Source organism: Coffea eugenioides, chromosome 6 (assembly GCF_003713205.1).
Source record: "Coffea eugenioides isolate CCC68of chromosome 6, Ceug_1.0, whole genome shotgun sequence".
NCBI classification, from domain to species: domain Eukaryota; kingdom Viridiplantae; phylum Streptophyta; class Magnoliopsida; order Gentianales; family Rubiaceae; genus Coffea; species Coffea eugenioides.
In genome coordinates, this window is record NC_040040.1 from 15,543,847 (window position 1) to 15,563,310 (window position 19,464).

Here is a 19,464-nt window from a genome sequence, read left to right on the forward strand (position 1 = left end):
GTTATTTACTGAAAAGAAATTTTATGCTTACAAGGGAAATTAAGGGGAGAAGGAAAATTTTGAGAGTTGAATAGAGATTTACATAGTTACTTGATTATTGTTGAAACGTTGACAGTTTGATCAAGGTAGTAAAAATAAGATATGTACGTGTTTAATTAGTACTATATTTACTCCTACCATATGAGATGAAATTCTTTGCATTTTCTTTTGGTGGATAATTAGTACTACATTTACTCCTACCATATTTAGATCAAATTCAGATGGTATGATATTTATTCAATTTCGTCGGTATATACACGGATAGTGTAAGAAAAGTTATTCTTCTTTTGGGATACTTGGGCTTCATTTTGACTCCTTTTTCGCTGGAGTTCGTACCATTAGTAATCAGGGAATTTCTGTTGATTGTCATGGTATATGGCACTATATTGGATTTTGTGATGACCTACGCAACCAAATTTGTCTTCAATCAAACATTGATTGGGAAATAAGGGCTAAAAGAATTATCTTCAGTTTTCAATATGTCATTTTGAAGGTTAAGGTCAGAATGTAGGAAAGCTTGAAATATCAGTTTGCAAGAGAACAAACTCAAGATCCTAGAAAGGAATGGAACACTTCATTCACGGAGGAAACTGAACATGAGCATGCACTAAAAGTTCACATCCAAAAGTAAAGCAAACAAAGGAAGTCCTAAATACCACAATAAGCTTTAATTTTACTCTCATCACTCAGAGGGTAGTAAGCGAAAGTAAAACGAAAAAATCCCATCTGATCAAATGGTTTGAACTGCAAAGGATGCTCATCGTCCACTAGCTCTTCTGGAACATGAACCATCCCATTGTGGTACGAGAATAGTGCAGTCGAGAATCTTGTTTCCCCTGGCCTCATTCTGATGCGGTGCACAGTTGAATGCACCCTACCATTGCTCCATGCCTAAGCCAAGAAGAATATTTACATGTTCACGCTTCTAGTCTTGGAAAATCAATATGGTACTCTAATCAATGTGATGCTCTTTTGCCGTAGTTTATTCCCAATGGAACCATACCAAAGTTTAGGAAGGATAACAATAGAAAAGCAATGGGAATAGGAAAGAAAACGAGTTAGTATTTTATGTTTTCTAAAGGGTTAATTCTAATTTGCACTTTTGAGCCCTCAATAATTGGCAAGTAGTTTTTTGGTTTCGAAGTTTAGGAAGGATAACGAAAGCCAAGTAAGAAAAGAAAAAGGGAGAGACAGAGAGACAATGTTTCCGCAATGGATCTTATGTCCCACACCCTGTGACACTCTCTGTCTCACTTTTTATTATATTACTATTTCTCCTTCATAAATATCATATTTTAATTCTTTTTTATTTTTTTAAGATCCAATAACTATTAATTGAGTAATACACAAAATTTAGCAAACTCAAAAAATCAAAATGCATAAAAAATGAGATTTTTTATGAATTTTCTGCTGTATTTTTTAATTTTCTATTATATATTGCTTTTTTGCAGCTGTTGTATTTATTTTTTACTTAATTAATAGTTATTGAATCTTAAGGAAACAAAAAAGAATTAAAACATGATGTTTATGTAGGAGAAATAGCAATATAATAAAAAGTGAGACAGAGAGTGGCACAGGATGTGGGACAGAAGATCCGTTGCGCAATGTTTCGCTTTTTCGAAAGGATTAATTGGAATTTCCACTTATAACTATCACCAATTTGCATTTTGCACCTTAAGCCATATCAATTTTAACACTCAATTATTTGATACTATTAATTTATAGCACATTATTCAAATTGATTGAAACCAATAAAAAAATGCGAATTTTGAATGATAGAACGTTAGTACCTCTTGAACAATAAAGAATAACTCAGTAAACAGATGCATATTAGTTCTTTTTCACAAAAATATACCAAGAAAATTTAATTAATGTTCAACTAATTTGAATAATGTGCCATAAATTAATGGTATAAGATACTAAAGTGCTAAATTAAAGTTCAAACTGCAAAATTAATGATATTTGAGGGGTGCGTGTCGCAATTTACCATTTTAAAAAGCATGCATGGCTTATATTCCTGAAGTTGACAACTACTCCAATTATATGCGCACATTAATGGGGATGGGGAGTTATCAATTATCATCCTTCGATGGCGATGCGGACTTAAGATCCCCATCGAAACCAATTACCAAGCCTCCCAAGCTCCAACCAACTAAAAAAAGAAAGGAAGGTCAACTAGAAAGCCTTGTGAATGATGGGCATTTCTTAATCTTTATTTAGTAACAAGGTACAGACAAGGAAAGGAGAACCTACCACCAAGCAGTCACCAGCCATGACAAGAAATGATGATGGAGGAAAATCAACAGCAATCCAGCTTCCATCTTCCTTTGACTTCACCTCTAAACTTGAAAATTGATTTCGTTGAATTATTGTCACAAAAGTTGGATCTGTGTGTTCAGGAACACCACCAAGATTCTCATTCATCTGTGGTGGCCTGTGTTTATTGAATCGAAGCATGCGATTGCACGATTCATCATGAGAGCTGTACAACTTCTCTACACCAAAGCTTTCAAAAATCGTTCTCATCACCAATTTTTCAAGGTCTGAAACGTGGTTTTTGTAGGACTCCATCAATTCACTGATAAGCAAAGTACCACAAAACACAACTCAACTCAGGACTTAAAGAACCAAATTTGCCAAAAGTTTAATCAGGAAACAAAACATTCAAATATACCAGAAACTATCATTTCCTGAGGGCCACATGAGATTTGTGAACTTGAGCACTGCTTCTGGATTATTTACATCTTCAATTCCCATGCCTTCATAAGTAGGATTTGTCGGCTGTTGCCCAAAGTAGCCGAACAAACCATCAGTTGTGGTAATATTTTGGACTTTGGTCTCTGTGGGAAGATCAAATAACTCTCCTAATTGCAGGAAAATTGAACTGATCAGCTCTGAAGGAATTCTTTCATACTGAACCAAGAAACAGCTGTGCTTCTCAAGTGCATCTCGCACTTTCTTGCAAGTTGACAGCCAAGAACTCGTGCCTGGCTTCAGAGTTTCCCGGGTGAAGTATACGATTGGGAGGTTGGCTTGTGATTGTGAGCCCATAACTGCAAATTTTACTCTCCTCAAACAATCAATTAAAATAAGATAATACTAATGAATAGGAGGAGTTAACTAGCATCATATTTATAGGAGGCAAACCCCATGTAACGTGCACCAATTGCTTTAAATTTTTAGTCCCCATTATTGGGGTAGCATAGAGTCGCTCCTAAAACGAATCATTATGATTCCTTTCACATTGAAATCTTTGAGAGTGATTGGTAGGCGAAAACAAATGTATAGTCAAGTTTTACTTCAACAAGTGCTACTTCTATTTGTAATTGTTGAGAGTTTGTACGAGTAATATGTAATATATCCAATACACTGATGTAACTTGTAAACTATATACTATTTCTAATACATTTTGTTAAGAAATCTAATCATATCAATATATCTTATAGTTTCGTATGTTTCAAGTTTTACTTGTTTTGGTTGAAAATTTTGTCGGACAATATACAGAATTATGTGTCACATATCACTTTCCATTCTTTCTTTCTATGGTTTAAATGATTGTTTGACGACCAATAATTACACATATATGCACATAACAGTGATCAAAACGCACTTGGAAATTTTATTTGTTCTTTGTGTATAATGACCTAATTAGTCTTGGTATCCATCCAAATCCAATATATACTATTCTAATACATGTCAAATAAACATATGTGTTCACATGGGTCGGACTATCTGTAGACGATTTCTTCTATGCATATGTGTACTTGTATTACGTGTATAGGTACTTATATTTATGAAAATCCCTTATATATATATATATATATCTAGCTATTAACGTTTGTAAATTATTTTTGTATTAACTTTCTAGAGCATTAAATTCCCTGTTCGTAGTTGGTTCACATGATGTTGTCCTCTTGTCTTTGTGGAGGGATATATTCTGGATATTTTTATTTCATTTTGTGAGTTGTACATGATTATTTCGATTTGCAGGATAATTTGATGCAATGAATATTTGCTTATTAGTCCAACAATTTCAATTTAGTCTCCTAGTTGAATTTTTCTATTGGTGTCATTTGGCAATTTTTAATAGACATAACTTATTATCCAAATAAACACACTAACATTTGCTACAAATGTCTTACATTTAGTCATGTCGAGATCAAAGAATAAATCCAAAATTTTTCTAAAGTTCTAATTTTATTTTACTTTTTATTTTTACCTTCCCCCTCTCCGCTAATCCCTCCCTATCCCCAAACCTAACAGTCAAGTTCGAACCCTAATCTGTTAGGCAGGGGAAAAGTTCAATTTTTAGTTGCTAAGACTTTGATGTATGATTAGTTTATGAACAGAAAACTATTTCAAAATAGTATACTTTGTACTCAATGCAGGCTTTAAAACAAGAAAAAAAATTGTTCCTCGAAACTAATTGTTCTACAATTTGACATTTTCTTGCTTGGAAATTGGCATCTTTCTGTTTGTTAACGTGTATTAGAACTTCCAGTTGTGGTTGGATACTTGGATATACAAGTGAATTACGTACATCAGTACAGTGGGATTAGCACAGGAAAGAAAGGTTCAATTATTTGTTTGGAACCAGCTTAGTTGTAGTAATATATTGAATCGCAATCACACATTTTACAAGTGATGAACAGTAGTTGACTGAGTACCAAATCCCCCCTACATTTTCCTAAGGCCACCTAGTGTGAACGGTGGTAGAACCCTTTCACATTACTTTTCAAGATATGCATGTGATGGATGTATAATTATCCTCAAAAAACCCTGTGGTAGCAGGAGATGTTCTTGTCATTATGGAGACACCGATTCAAGGCCTTGACAATTGATATGCCGGCTGGAGAACGGATAGTGTTGAGATGGTGCTGGACCCCTATTTTGTGACAGCATGAGTACTTTTGGGATCAAGATTTTGGGTTCATGTCTCAATCATAAATTTTTTTATTTGTAAAATATTAGCAGGTGAAAGATCAATATTACTATTCAATCTTGTCGGATCCTTCATCCATATCTGCACTTTCACATGCATCTAATATTTTTCGTTGATGATCAGATCCCCGATCACCAATACCTTATCTTGTATAGTAAAGGACGTTATTGAGGAGACAAGAATCTATATATATTTTCAAACTGTTGTGTTTCAATCCCTTGTACAGCAGAATCTTGAATGCGTGGAATCTTCCACCATCAAGCTACTAATACTGGATTAGTTTGTGAAACTTTTAAGCATGTAGTCGCAGGGAAAATAAAGGGCTGTTATGATTCTGATCAAAATTTAGACGGCAAAATGGCAATATTGATCCTACCTCAAATGCTCCACCTCTTTACCCTTCATTTTGTTCAATATCCTCATTAATTCACAAGCCATTTGTGCTTCCTGTACACTCAGCGAAGCACTAGTGACCACATCAGCCGGAAAATCATTTTCTGGACGTCAAATGGGGTATTTGCCCTTTGCAACATCAAAACTAACAAATGTAACACATCATCATCTGAGTACGAACCCAAGTAGTTGTGAATCGTATACTCTGCAGCAAAAGAGGAAGATCTTTCAAAAAATTAATAAGGATCTTGATTTGAGTTGATAGTCCTGGTAAATGTTACCTTCAGCATACTCTCCAAGACTAGAAATACACCCGAACCAGAGGATATTAGTTGACAGCATGGTTTAAAGTCACGGTCGCAGCCCGAACTGTTTCACATCGATCTCGGCATGTCGGTCACAGTTTTGACGGGACGCAAATTTTAAAACATTTAATATTTTAAACATTATAAATAATATTCAAAAATATTCTAAACAAAAATTAAAAAACTTAGCAAAAAAAAATCTATAAAATGTAAATTTGCGAATTGATTCGAGATGACTTGGCCGAGACTATCCGTATTAGAGACTTCTTGACCAAGTTCTCGGTGACTCGGTTGAATTCTCAGCGAGTCAAGTATTTCGAAATTATCTCGTCCCGATATCATAACGGAGGGGTTGGTTCCGATAACGACTAAGTCGAGTAGTCTCGGTCTCGGCTAAGACTTTGAACCATACTACTTGACACTTGACAGTAGTGATTTTACCTTTGAACTGCATAAAACATGGGTAGATTTCATATACTGCTTTATTAATTTGCTCATCATTAACAAGTGAAAACAGAAAAGCATCAAAATCTGTACAACAGCAGTGTTGCCGTAATGATGAATCTCAGTTGGATCTGTGCAGGCGTATGAACAAAAGTTAGTACGCGTAATCAGAATCAAGTACAGCTACTCTTTGGTGAATTTTCTTTGATCCGTGCAGGTGTATGCACAAAAACACTCTTTTAACCCTTGGTCATTTCTTTGATTCAACTTCACATTTACGAAAAATAATCATCTGGGCTCCAATTGTATTAATGTCTACAAGGCACTCATTAGACCATCCCTCCCTGGTTTGGAGAAAATATTTAGTACGACAGTTGCATCATTTAGTCAGTCATTAGCCGATAAAGTTTCTAAGTATCATCTTTTGGACAGCCAGTGAATTATCTGATATTTTGATTGAGGGCATAAATGAACAGCCTACTTAGTAAATACTAATAAAAATATAATATAAAATATAAGGCCGAACAAGCAGCCTACGTAAAAACTTGATGTGTAAATATATTAATTTCAATAATATCTTATCCATTTACATATATTATCTAGTATGATGGTTCTCATGTGATTAATTTGGCCAAAAAATCATGCAGGATTTGTATACCAAGATTAGCATATTGAAACTTGCTAAATTGCAATCAATGTTGTTTGTGTTGTAGAGGCTTCATCTACTGACCATGCCCGTTTTATTCTATACATATGATTAGACATATAAATTTCTAAAACATTTTCATGTCCATCGTTATTCTATATCTCGTTATCCCCATATTTTATTATTTCCATCCCTTGATTTATAGATATTATTACAAATCTTTAAAAAAAAAAATCTCAAACATACAAATTAAGGATTGAGAAAGTTTTAGTATGTATGTAACTTTCAAAATTATAATGTTGTAATGTATACCACTAGAATCCTTGTTTTAAAAAAAAAAAAAAAAGAAATTAGTGGAAAATGATATTTTATAATTGGGAAAAAAATATGTCACAAAGATTTGATAACTAAGGCAACAGAGAATTAGAATCAAGCAATACAATAAAAGAATATTGCAAAAGATATGACACATTAACCAACAAAAATACAACTAATTAAATATCTATTTAGCCAAGAATTACCTTTATCAACCTAGTAGAAAAAAATACTAATTAATACAGACCCCTATCACATCATTATTATTATTATTATTATTATTTTCTTTAGATACAACTAACTATGACATTAGTTGAGCTCCACAACATAAAGGTTCTAGGATCAAATTACCCTCCCTCTTCTTAAATCCTACTCCTCCCCTACCCCAAAAAAAAAAAAAAACTACTATCACATTATTTGGTCCATAGATCTACTATCTATAATATTATTATTGCTTTTGCATCTACAACCACCTAACCTCCAATATAAATAATACCTAGTTATGATCAATTGCCATAGCCCACCAAAAGCACTAAATTGATGCCCACAAAAACTGGTCCAACACAAATAAAAGAGGAAATGGGGCAGGAACGGTTGTCAGAGTTCCTGCCAGTGGACGGCCATGATTTGGCCTCAAAATTTTGTGCGGTTCAGATCACGTCTTGTAACTCGATTTTCACGCCAAGTGTGAGACCCACAAAAATTCGTTCTAAAGTTACGTCGTGTGCAAAGAAAGTTACACCGTGTGCAATCGATGTTACTCACAGTGCAAAATGCACACAACCTGCTGCAACCGTTTGTGCCCCTTGTCCAGTAAAAGAATATTGCAAAAGTTATGACACGTTACTGCAACCAACAAAAATACAATAATTAATTATCTATTCAGCCAAGAATAACCTTTATCAGCTTGTTAGAAAAGTATAATTATTACTATAAGCCAATATCACATCATTTTTTTTTATTACAAGAATATCATATCGTTATTAGTATAACCATCAATCACATTAATTGGTCCATATTATTGCTTTTGCACCAACAACCATCAAACCTCCAATATAAATACCTAGTTATAATCACTTGCCATAGCCCACAAAAAACACTAAATCGGTGTTCATCTATCTCCCATCCCATCCTAAATTCCGGAGTCCTCCAGTCCCTTAGCAATGAGCAGCATTTCTTTAACTGCTGCTCATTCTCATTCAAAAGAATCCTTGGACATGGGCACAGCAACAAACTTCCAAAAGAGTACTGGCCTGGCATCTCTGGATATTTGTATCAGTACCAAGGATTTTGGTATCCTTTACCCCCGTTAGAAGGAGTCATTGCACTTCAACAAAAATTTCCAAGCTCAAACAACTGATATTTTCTTGTGCAGTGCTCCCAAAACAGGAGCCACCTGGCTAAAGGCCTTGTGTTTTGCCATTCAAACAAGGACCATCACCCACGAAAAATCCAACCCTTTGCTAAGCAAGCTCCCCCATCTTCTCGTGCCATTTCTGGAAGTTGATCTTGCTGAAAACCCGAAGAACAGGGACCTTGATCATAACCTTCTCCCGCTCGTCTCAACACACTGGCCCTATACTTCACTGCCAGAATCCATACAGAAATCGGGCTCGAAAATCATATACATATGCAGGGAACCGAAGGCTACTCTTACTTCTTATGCTCACTTCTCAAACAAGATGAGGATGAACAATGACTCCGAAGCAACATTAATCCAACAGCACCCGCTCCAAGACTCGTTTCAGCAGTTTTGTGAGCTTTTCCTATTGCCATATGTATTGGAGGGGGGCCGTATTGGGATCATGTTTTGGGGTACTGGAAAGCAAGTCTTGAAAGGCCAGATGCAGTCTTGTTCCTGAAATACGAAGGTCTGAAGAAGGATATCTTGCTTCACATCAGAAAAATGGCTGAGTTCATGGGAAAACCATTTTCCGCGGAGGAAGAGGAGCATGGTGTACCTCAAAAGATCGCTGATATGTGTAGCTTTGACAACTTGAGTAGTGTAGATGTTAACAAGAATGGTAAGCACCGGCTTTCTGCTTCTGTCGAGATCCCAAACAGTGCATACTTCAGAAAGGGAACAGTTGAGGATTGGAAGAATCATCTTACACAAGAGATGATCCAAACTGTTGATCAGATTACGCAGCAGAAACTACTTGGATCCAATTTGTCCTGGACTAGTGTGACCCAAGCAGCTTGTAAAGATGCACATCTTGTTCTTGTTTTTATTTCTATTTGCTTTTAGCCAGCAGGAGTTATAATGTAAGATAAATAACATCCTCCGTTCTATTGCTTGTAGAATGTGGGAATTGTGTTGCGTGAATATTGAACTTTAAATTTCATCGATTAAGAGTATAATATATTTCTGCATTTGTTGAGCTTTTAATTTTCTTGACATAATAGATTAACTTTAGCTCATGCGTCCTATTGTAAATTTTTTTTGAGACCACAAGACTGGACTTTCCTGAATTTAGTTACATCCTTCGATCTAACCCTAAAAACAAAAGGAAATTTTACTGTATCTGCAGCTTGCAGGTACCAACTTCTCAGTGACAACAAATCGTGGGTTTACGTACTATGAACTCTTAATTTATTGTTAAATTTGCTCAAGTGGGAGATAAATGAAGTACTACATCAGTACCGTAGCACTGATACTTGAAAGAAAGATTTGATTATTTGTTTGCAACCAGTTAGCTATAAATTATTCGATCCTGATAAAACGTTTACGAGTAAGCAGTTGACTGAGCATAGACGCCCCTATATTTTCCTACCAACTTTGTAGCTTGTTCGAAATGGTAGTACCTTTTCAGATGGCTTTTCAAGATTTGTGATGCATTTGTTTATACTACTTACAGCCTGCGGATCCAAGAAACCTCGTAGACAGCAGAACCTTCTACTATCAAGCTACACCATTGCTAAAAATTATGAACTCAAACTTAAGTGCGTAGTCACATAAAGGGCAGTTCTGATTCTCATCGGACTTTGGACTGCAAACTGGCAGTTTCGATCCTACTTCAATGCACCGTCACCTTTTCACCCGTCATTTACTTGAATATACATAACCCTTTTTCTGGCCTCTCAAGTAGGGATAGGTATCCTGCCCTTCAGATTTTATGTCAATAAAGTTTTGCTATATGATTATATCAAGGCATAAGAATGAAGGTCTTAGCAGAAAATCACATAGGCATGACAAGATTATCTGAGTAGGAGAAGATGGAAACAGGACATTTGCAACAGAAGTAGTTGTATTTTGTAAATCCAGAACTCCGCAGAAAATGCGGAAGGACCTTGTTTTGAGTTAATATTCCTAATGGACGTTCCCTTCAGCATGCTGTCCGAGACTAGGAATACATCCGCACTAGAGGGAATCAAATGACAGTGATTTTACTTTTGAATTGCATAAAATACAGGAAATTTTCGGATACTGCTTTACTTGCTCATCATTTACAAGTTAAAACAGAGGCGCATCAAAATATGTACAACAGCAGTGGTTGCTGCAGCAATGAATCTCAGTTGGATCTGCGCAGACTTATCAACAAAAGTTACACACAATTAGGATTTCATGTGATCATCAAGCGTGTAAGCATAAATTTCAGAAGGGCTGGTCCCAGGCCTGTCAACAATCAACAGGAGAGAAAGAATGTTAAAGCTCTTGAGTTATCTGAATAAATATACCTGATAAAACAGTTGGAGTGAATTAGCCACAATGCTAACCAATTCAACTACTAGACCATCTTAGCAACTGCCTTGAGATGAACTTCACAACATGGTTTTGTACTATCTGGAATCAAGACAAGGCATGAAGACAAAGCAAAAGAAAGAGAACACTAAAAATCCACAGGATTTTCACTGTTAAGTGAGCCTTTTTCTCTATGCGAGCACAATAATTTGCCTCTCTCTTGCCATCACCACTCAAACACGAGTTAAGTTGCTGAAGGAAGAACAGAATTCTGAAATCAATCGCTTTGATGCCCTCTCAAATAAGAAGACAAGGTAGTTATCAATTATAGAATGACAACAACAAATAAGCTCCCCCCTGGAGGTCCCTTCTAAAATGCCATTGAACCTAACAGCCTTTTACATACTTCTCAACCACACTAGGACAGTGGACATTGTCAAATGCGGAACTGAGCTGGTTGATTTACGCTAAAGATTGGGTTTGGGATGTTTCCTGGTTAGATAATTTATAAGAAACCAAATCAAAGCAACGAGAAGTTTTCTCTTTTTAACAGTTGATGATGATTGTCTTCTTGCTTTTCTTTGACAAAACAGATGAGATACAGGAGCCACATACAAAGAACTTTCATAGTACCAGGAGTTGGATGGCGATGATGTCCTATCTTTTTCTGTTTCTCAAGCTTACAACAAAGTGACAGCAGAAACACCAGAAAATGAAGAAAGCAAATTAAGAAAAATGAAGAATACCTTTTGTTTATAATGCCATAGTGAAACTTGGGCTTTCCAACCTGTCGATCTTCAATGTACTACATTAACAAAAAGTAAGAAATTGAGACAACTGCAGATTGAAACAAGTATTTGGAGAATGAAATTCTTAGTTTTGGATCCAGATCATACCAGTTTTAAGGTAACCAACATCGATGAAAATGCCAAGGAATCAAATGGAATATCATCTAGTGCAAAGAGCCTGCACTCTGATGATTCTTGACCTGGTGAAAAGTGGGGCCTCCTCAACTTAGCTAGAAAAATGATGTATGTCTGTTTCAAAGAAGAGGCAATAATTACTCTGACAAGTAGATAAAAATACAGCTATAATTACTGTGGCAAGTACATACAAATACAGCTTTAACAGAGATTTTTTTCTCACCTGACCTATAAGAGGTATATCCAATTGTGCAAAGGGGGACAAAATATCCACTTCTGCATTTGCCTCTTCCCATGTTTCCCTAGTTGCACCATCAGCAGCAGATTCGCCCATCTCCATGTAACCAGCAGGAAGCGTCCTATAGGAAAGAAAACCAAAATCAAATTAACATCAAAATACTCAGCGATTAAACTTGTGAGACCAATTAGTTAAAGAACTATTTTAATACAAAAAAGTTCATGATGAACTAGCTCTGATCTAAGTAAATACCAAAGGCCATATGATGGTTGGATCTTTCGCCTGCATAGCAGTATCTTATCTTCATGCTCAATCAAACAACCTACGACCTAACATTTAGCAGTGAGAAAGTAGTCAATGAAAATAACCAAAACAAAAAAAAAAACCAAAACCTAGGAGAAAGTTCTAGCTTTATGTCTAAACAGTCAATTAGAAAACCAGGATAGATCATGAACAATAATGTTCATATTGCATAGTCCTACACATCAAAAGACTCAGCTAACATCAATGTAAACATCATATTTCTTTCATTTCCAACATTTAGAACCATCTACTGCTTATCTTGTGATTGGTCAGAAGAATCATTCAAGCCCACAAATAGTACAGAATACCATTCTCTCAATGTATCCAATAGAGATATTTAACAAGTTTTCCAATTTTATTTTGTCCTAGACCAACACTAGTTTTCCAAGAAAGCAGAAAATTCCTTTTCAATTAAAATGTGGCATGGATTTGGAAGCAATTCATTCAAGAGATCCTGCTAAAAATTACCAAAAAGAAAGAGGAACAAAGGCAAACCATGGCGAATTAACACGTAGATTTTTTTTTTTGGGTATCAGAAAACTGTCCATCTGATTAGATCTTATCATCCAGAGAGTATGTAAGATTTAATTCTGCATTTGCTAGGTCAAAAAAATCATGAAATAGTTCCTACTAGAAGACGATCTATTTTCATTAATGAATCATCACCAAAGTTTACAGTTGGCAGTTCTTGCCAGGACTATCAGGTTGAGCAGAACATGCAACTTAATAAAACCTAATGCTTTATCCTACTAGATTCTGTTTTCTCTATGCATCTGGTCCTATTGCCAAATGCATGCAAATTCCAACAATGGAAAGACACTGAACGATGAAAAGGTTGAGCCTTTTTTCCTTTCCTTTATGGAGCAAGGGAGCAGGAAATCTAGCAAGAAACAAGTACCCTGGAATTGCCACTACCATATATCAAAACGAATCAACTCAAATTCTGTCACTAACATATATCAAAACGAATCAACTCAAATTCTCCTAATCAAACCAGAACTTTAAGTCTTTGGTACTAAGCTCACTTTGTACACCTTAAGTACTTTAACTAAGTACTTATGTATTGACTCCCTGCATAGCTTGCTCTCTTTAGAAAATTACCAGGATAATATTTCTATATTACATATTTGTAAACTAACACAGTTGTTATAAAAGATGCTGAAGCCTAGTTAACTAACTTGAAATCAAGTTAAGAAACTCTAGAATCTTCTGCCTGTAGTATTTATTTAAACTCAAAAGTAGTTAAGTTTTACCATTTTTGGGTTCACGTATGCAATCTTTCCGCAAACAGTGCAAACTGCCCTCATATTCTCCTCTCCATTTGGTATCTCATGTTTTGTTGGGCCACCACATGATTGACAGAAATTGATCTTGCGGGTGCTGCCCTGCACATGGCAATATTGAGATTTGCGCAAACAAACATTCAAGATAGGATGGAAGATGGAAAATAGAGTAGTACAAGTAGCACTCTCACCATGACAATGAAATATGTTCCATAAACCTCCAGTCATATGCACCAAATCTGAAGGTAGCTAGTTCTAAAATCTACATTTTATTAGTTCTAAAATTTACATTTTATTAGCTTCACTACCACATGTTCAATATCCGCATGTAGGACATATGCCAATGGTTGCTCTTTTCTACCCACTGATTTTGAACTGGGGGGAAATAGATATACCTATTGCATCACCAATTTAGAGCCCTTTTTCAGATCTACTTACTGCCACAGAAGATATCAACTGAGAAACAAATAGTGACAATAGACTCCAATATTCAGATTAGTTTCCTTAATGTATCTCCTTTTCTTTAATTTCCAGCAAATGTCCTGTTAGAGATATCGTTATTGATTGCTCTTAAGGACCATGTCAGATGAGATCCATGAATATGGAACCTCACCAAATTGAAACTGCTATCTCTTCATTACAAATCAATACAATTGTGATAATGTCAATGTTGCAGACAAAGATTTAATTGATGTGACCATGGTAGAGTCTGAAGGTATAAAATCCCAAACTAAAGTACCAGTTTTTCGTAACTTGAACGCCTTTTTGTCCTTAATTGAGAATCATGATTACCGACATTAAGGCTTATTCGGTAGATATCATAAAAGTGGAACAATCAAAGTAGTGAAAAATAAAACGTATCAAGATAACAACACCATAAGAGACATACCCACTCTACATTTTACTAAACCCAAAAATCTAATAAGCAAAAAATATTCAATTTGAAGATAAGGTCCTCAAATAACAAGACCTGCATATTATCAAACAATGTCCACCCAAAACAAAGACGTGGCAACTACTTCAATCATCTGAAGAAAATGTCGCATTCAACAATGCACAAACCGACAAAACAGCCAAGAAAACTCCACAAAATCCAGTAAAATTGATGTTGTCAAACATCCAAGAAAACCAGAACGCGGCAATGCAAATTAAATGCAAGAAAGAAAAAAACAAAAGAGAAAAAGACAAAGGGGAATCTCACAGTTGAAGAGTGAATTGTAACTGATGATGGTGATGATGACGAAGTGCCATCGGGCGGTGATTCATTATGAGCAAGAGACATCCCAGAAACTCTGAAATTGCAGAAATAGCCCTTTTGATTGTACTTGTGAGCTGGAAGAAGAAATGGGGAGGTTGATTTTCTTGATGATAATGAGATTGTTTTGGGGGCTATGGATGTTCTTGAAATCAAAGAAAACCCACAAGCACAACTGGGATGGAGGAGGATTGCCTTCTTCTTCTTCTTCAATTTCAATCTCTGGGAGAGAGAAGCCACCAACCCAGACGATGAAGCTGAAGAACATGAACCAAGAATCGGTACGGCTTTTAGCATTATTAGCTAGTAGGAGCGTATTACTGTACTAGACTAGGACCCTTTTTGGGATAGTCATTATGCACTATATTTAGCATATATATTAACAATGGTAATTCAGCAAGAAAATTAAAGAAAAAACCCGGAGTGATTGGATAGACATGAGAAGTGAAAAGTGGCCCGGCTTTGTTTGGAAAAAAAATTTTAAAGAAAAATCAGATTAGCACATTTGAAGCAATTTCTTAAAGAAAATTTGATACTTTTTTCGGCAAACATATTTTTAAATGGGAAATTTGTCAAATTGGTCCCTAACATTTACCAAAAATACTTTTTTAGTCCCTAACATATAAAATCAGCCAAAATTATCCCTCACATTTAAATTGTGATCCAATTTGGTCCTAATGCTTGTTTTTGCTTATTTCTCCCGCTAAAAATAGCACGTCTCTCTCACGTGATCATATTTTTAGGGGCAAAATCGAAAAATACATTTCATTACCAGTTGAAAGTAAAAGGATAGGGGACCACTTGACTTTGTCAGCAGGCAAAGCATCTCCAGCTACAACACCACCTTCCCGGACACCCACCTCCTCCTCCTTGACTAGTTGTTGTTGTTCCAGCTCAGCAGCAGCGAAAGACGGAGAAGGAGGAGGAGGAGCAGCAGCAGCAGCAGCCTGTGATCTTGTTAACTTGGCCAGTACGACAAAAGACATCCTTCCAAGGACATTATTTAAGCACCTCAAAGCGACGACGGAGCTTTTGAAGAGAAAAGAGGAAAGGCCCTTGGCAAGCAGAAACTCGATACCGTTGAGGGCTTGGTATCTAAAGTTGCTGCTGACGCCCATGTGGATGGCCTAGGTGAGAGCGTTCAAAGGCGTCGGAGGAGGCTTGTTGGGGGTCTGGAAATTGGGATCCATCTTCTTCCTCATCTTGATCAGGGCATTAGAGATGGCAGTTCCCACGAGTACGGCGGCAAAGCCCACGGCTGCAAAAACGGTGCTTTTGTACACAAAAGTCCCCATTCGACTGAACACGCCGTAAGTCCCCGGCTCGAACATGTGACTGAGAGGACAGGCGGCGAAGATGGAGGGGAGGCGGCCAGAAAAAGAAGCGCCCCAACCCCTGCGGTGGGTGCTAGGAGATACATGAGCAGGAAATTAAAAATGGAAAGGACGACGAGGGTGGAGAAAACGAAATTCAGTTCATTAAGGCCGAAATTAGGACGAGATGCCATGTTCCCAAGCACGCAGCCCGTCATACTCTACAGCTTTGTCATCGTCATGATCATCACTAACATTTCCAATTTATGCTTAGTAATTAAGGGATACAATTTAGGATTTCTTGAAACTGTAATTTGAGGGGGAAAGGTGAAAAGGGGGTGGTGGTCCCCTATCCTTTTACTTTCAACCAGTAATGAAATGTGTTTTCCGATTTTGCTCCTAAAAATATGATCACGTGAGAGAAGCGTGCTATTTTTAGCCGAAAAAATGAGTAAAAAAAAGCATTATGACCAAATTGGATCACAATTTAAATGTGAGGGATAATTTTGGTTGATTTTATATGTTAGGGACTAAAAAAATATTTTTGGTAAATGTTAGGGACCAATTTGATAAATTTTCCTTTTTAAATCACATTTTTACTTTATATATATCAAATCGTTACAGTAATTTTTCTAAAAAAAATCGGAAAAATAATTCAAACAAAGCCAAGCCCCTAGGCCATAAAGGCTGTGTACGTTTGGATCTGAAGGCTTATATGACCCACCAGATAAAAGGTTTTGAACAATCAGATTAGCAATTTCTCACTTTTTTTTTTTTTTGTTCTTTTGCTTTTGTTTAACACATTTAAGATGCTTGTATTGATAATTTTAACATCCGTTGAAATTTCTTAAAGATGTAAGGGAAGAGATAGATTGAATGATTCAGGAAAAGAAATGTAAGTGGAAGGGTTCAGTTTCCAATTCGAGCACTCCGAGACTGAACACTCTTACTTGTGCTAAAAAAAAATACTTTTACATACGGTAATACGTGGGTTAAAGAATAAATGATTTGCATTTAGCAGCTTCATTTGGTCCTTTGTTCACGGAGTGTTTCAGTAGTCATATTATTCAGCTAAGAAATGTACAATTTACTTGATATTAATTTATGTTAAGCAACAAATTGATATTGTATCCAAATCATAGCTACAGCTCTGTTTGGATTGAAGATTATTTGGATTTTTCCTTCTTGAAATAATACTCCAGTACTTTTTGGTATATCATATATGTAAGATAAAAGGATAGTTAATAAAAAAAGAAAAAGAAAAAAAAAAGGAGGTGATTTGGAAAACATGATTATAATGCAATGAATTTTTTTTTTTTGAACAACATATATATATATATATCCAAACAAAGCTGATCGATTTCCACATGATTCCACCAGTATAAAGATCCGGTACCATGGAATTGCATGTTGCAGAAGCTGGAGTACAAATGTGACTTCCAACAACATATTGTACGAAATCTACTCCAAAAAGCCTTGGTGCATGATACCATTAGGCAAACAGATTGGTTGTTCTCTTGATATCTGTCTTATAAACTCTTGGCAAACTCATTCATTTGGGGCTAACATAGTCGCATAAAGATTCATATGCAGCTTTGCAGGACTTGAACTTTTCCTCCGCAACTGTCTGCTAACATATATGTTAGATTAGTCAAGGTACGTGTGGCTGATATTGCAATCCCAATACTGTGCTTCAAGCCAATGCATGAAGTGACTATTTTATGTAACTAGTAAAAAAGAAACTAGTGAAGCCTAAAGATGGGAAGTGGTTGGTGTTAAAGAGTTTAGAGCCCTCCACATTTTAGTGAAAAATAGTTTCAGAATTCTCTTGCCTCCCTTTCCTTTCATCCTTAGCCAGTAAGAGTTGTCACATTTTAGTTAAAGGATTTATGTCAAAGCTTAACTTGCAGATATACTATGAATATTAAGCTTGTCCTTTGATCTGCTTAACGATGATACTATTAGGTTAATTGCCTAACGATAACAACGCTACAGGTTTCCTTCTCTTTTCCCCTCCAAGAAAAGGGGAAAGGGTCAGTGTCTCACAAGGTTGAGTGAATCAATAAAGTTGAAGTTCCAAAGTACTAGGATGTAAGAGTACAAAAGCTTTCCCTCATCCATGAAATTGAAAACCAAGGAAACAAACTCAACAGGTGAGATGATGAAAAAGAAGGAAAAGAGAAAAGATTATGTAAGCTGAGATGCCAAAAAGCTTACCTTAAACAAGCCCTGGTTATGATCTGGATGCCATTTCATTGCACATGCATGGTATCTGAAAAGGAGTCGGATTAAATAATAGGAGAATAACTCTTAGTATTGGGTGAAAATGAAGTATGAGAAGCTGATCAGAAGGATTCTTATTTGTGAGATTATGAAGCAACTGCAAGCAACTTACGCATTTTTAACTTCTTCCAGAGTTAGAGGACCAGAAGCACTCAAACCCAGGGCCAGTCTTTCTGAGGTCATTTCAGGTGTTGAATTATCAGACTCTTTTGGGGGGTCGTCTTTACCTTGATTCTGATTTCTCCAGTTCCAGGAGCTCCAATGGTGATTAGAATTGCCTGGTGAAGTTGTCCAAAACTTCAGTACAGCAGAAGGGCCAAATCACATTGAACAGATAAATTGAATAGTTTATCTCATCTATCTCAGAACAGGAGTCCTGCTTCCGAGATGCTCAAGAGCCTCCCCTCAAATCGTAAAATTCATAATTAAACTTTTCTTATTCCTAATTCATGGACCTGAGTCGGAGAGAAAACCAGTTAATATCTCGTTTTATATTATCTGCATTCAGCTTAAGCCCTTTCCATATCCATATCAACATACAGATTATTCTCTTTTGTGATTAACCAATACAAATTCTACCAAATACAAAACAGAGATTACCGTCACTTTAGCATTTGGTTAGTTCCAGATTGAACATTTGAAGCGAAAAATTGAACAATATTACATAGGTAAATGTAATAGTATAGTTGTGTCAGAAACTGTTATATCAGATAATGTAGTGCATGATTTGACTCAAATCAATAGGCCGAAGTAGTATCACAATCACTTACTTCCTCCAAAAGCATTGGATCTCGTAGCTTGATAATCCTGTCCGAACCATGAGCTGCTTCGGCTTGAATATGGGGTGTAGTAATAATAATCATTCTGTCAGTAAAGAAACAAAGACTTGGATGATATTTGCTTTAGTTCAAGCAACAAAAGTACCAAAAATGTAAACCATAACAAGCAGGCTATCCCTAATGTCAAAATTCAAAACCAACAGCCTTCCCAAACACCAAGAAATAAGTCCAAAGACGCACACAATACACCTAAATAGAGGGATAAGTCATTTAAACTTCGTGTAATTCCTTCCACCATACAAATAAACAGAAAATATAGTT

At 36.0% G+C, this 19,464-nt stretch overlaps 2 protein-coding genes and 2 pseudogenes across 2 annotated transcripts; 1 reads left to right on the plus strand and 3 right to left on the minus strand.

The window, feature by feature from the left end:
- Positions 1-593: 593 nt before the first annotated feature.
- On the minus strand, positions 594-3,099 carry LOC113776191 (probable 2-oxoglutarate-dependent dioxygenase AOP1). Its single transcript, XM_027321297.1, has 3 exons — positions 2,714-3,099; positions 2,293-2,617; positions 594-930 (listed from the first exon to the last, which is right to left on the minus strand). The coding sequence occupies exons 1-3, from the start codon at positions 3,088-3,090 to the stop codon at positions 688-690; spliced, it is 945 nt and encodes a 314-aa protein (XP_027177098.1). The 5' UTR covers positions 3,091-3,099; the 3' UTR covers positions 594-687.
- Positions 3,100-7,663: 4,564 nt separating this feature from the next.
- On the plus strand, positions 7,664-9,364 carry LOC113773673 (annotated as a pseudogene).
- Positions 9,365-10,314: 950 nt separating this feature from the next.
- On the minus strand, positions 10,315-15,186 carry LOC113775341 (nudix hydrolase 23, chloroplastic). Its single transcript, XM_027320172.1, has 7 exons — positions 14,715-15,186; positions 13,484-13,615; positions 12,180-12,256; positions 11,913-12,048; positions 11,663-11,803; positions 11,513-11,571; positions 10,315-10,700 (listed from the first exon to the last, which is right to left on the minus strand). Exons 1-7 carry the CDS (start codon positions 15,063-15,065, stop codon positions 10,640-10,642), a joined length of 957 nt encoding a protein of 318 aa, XP_027175973.1. The 5' UTR covers positions 15,066-15,186; the 3' UTR covers positions 10,315-10,639.
- Positions 15,187-15,499: 313 nt separating this feature from the next.
- On the minus strand, positions 15,500-16,299 carry LOC113773674 (annotated as a pseudogene).
- Positions 16,300-19,464: the final 3,165 nt, after the last annotated feature.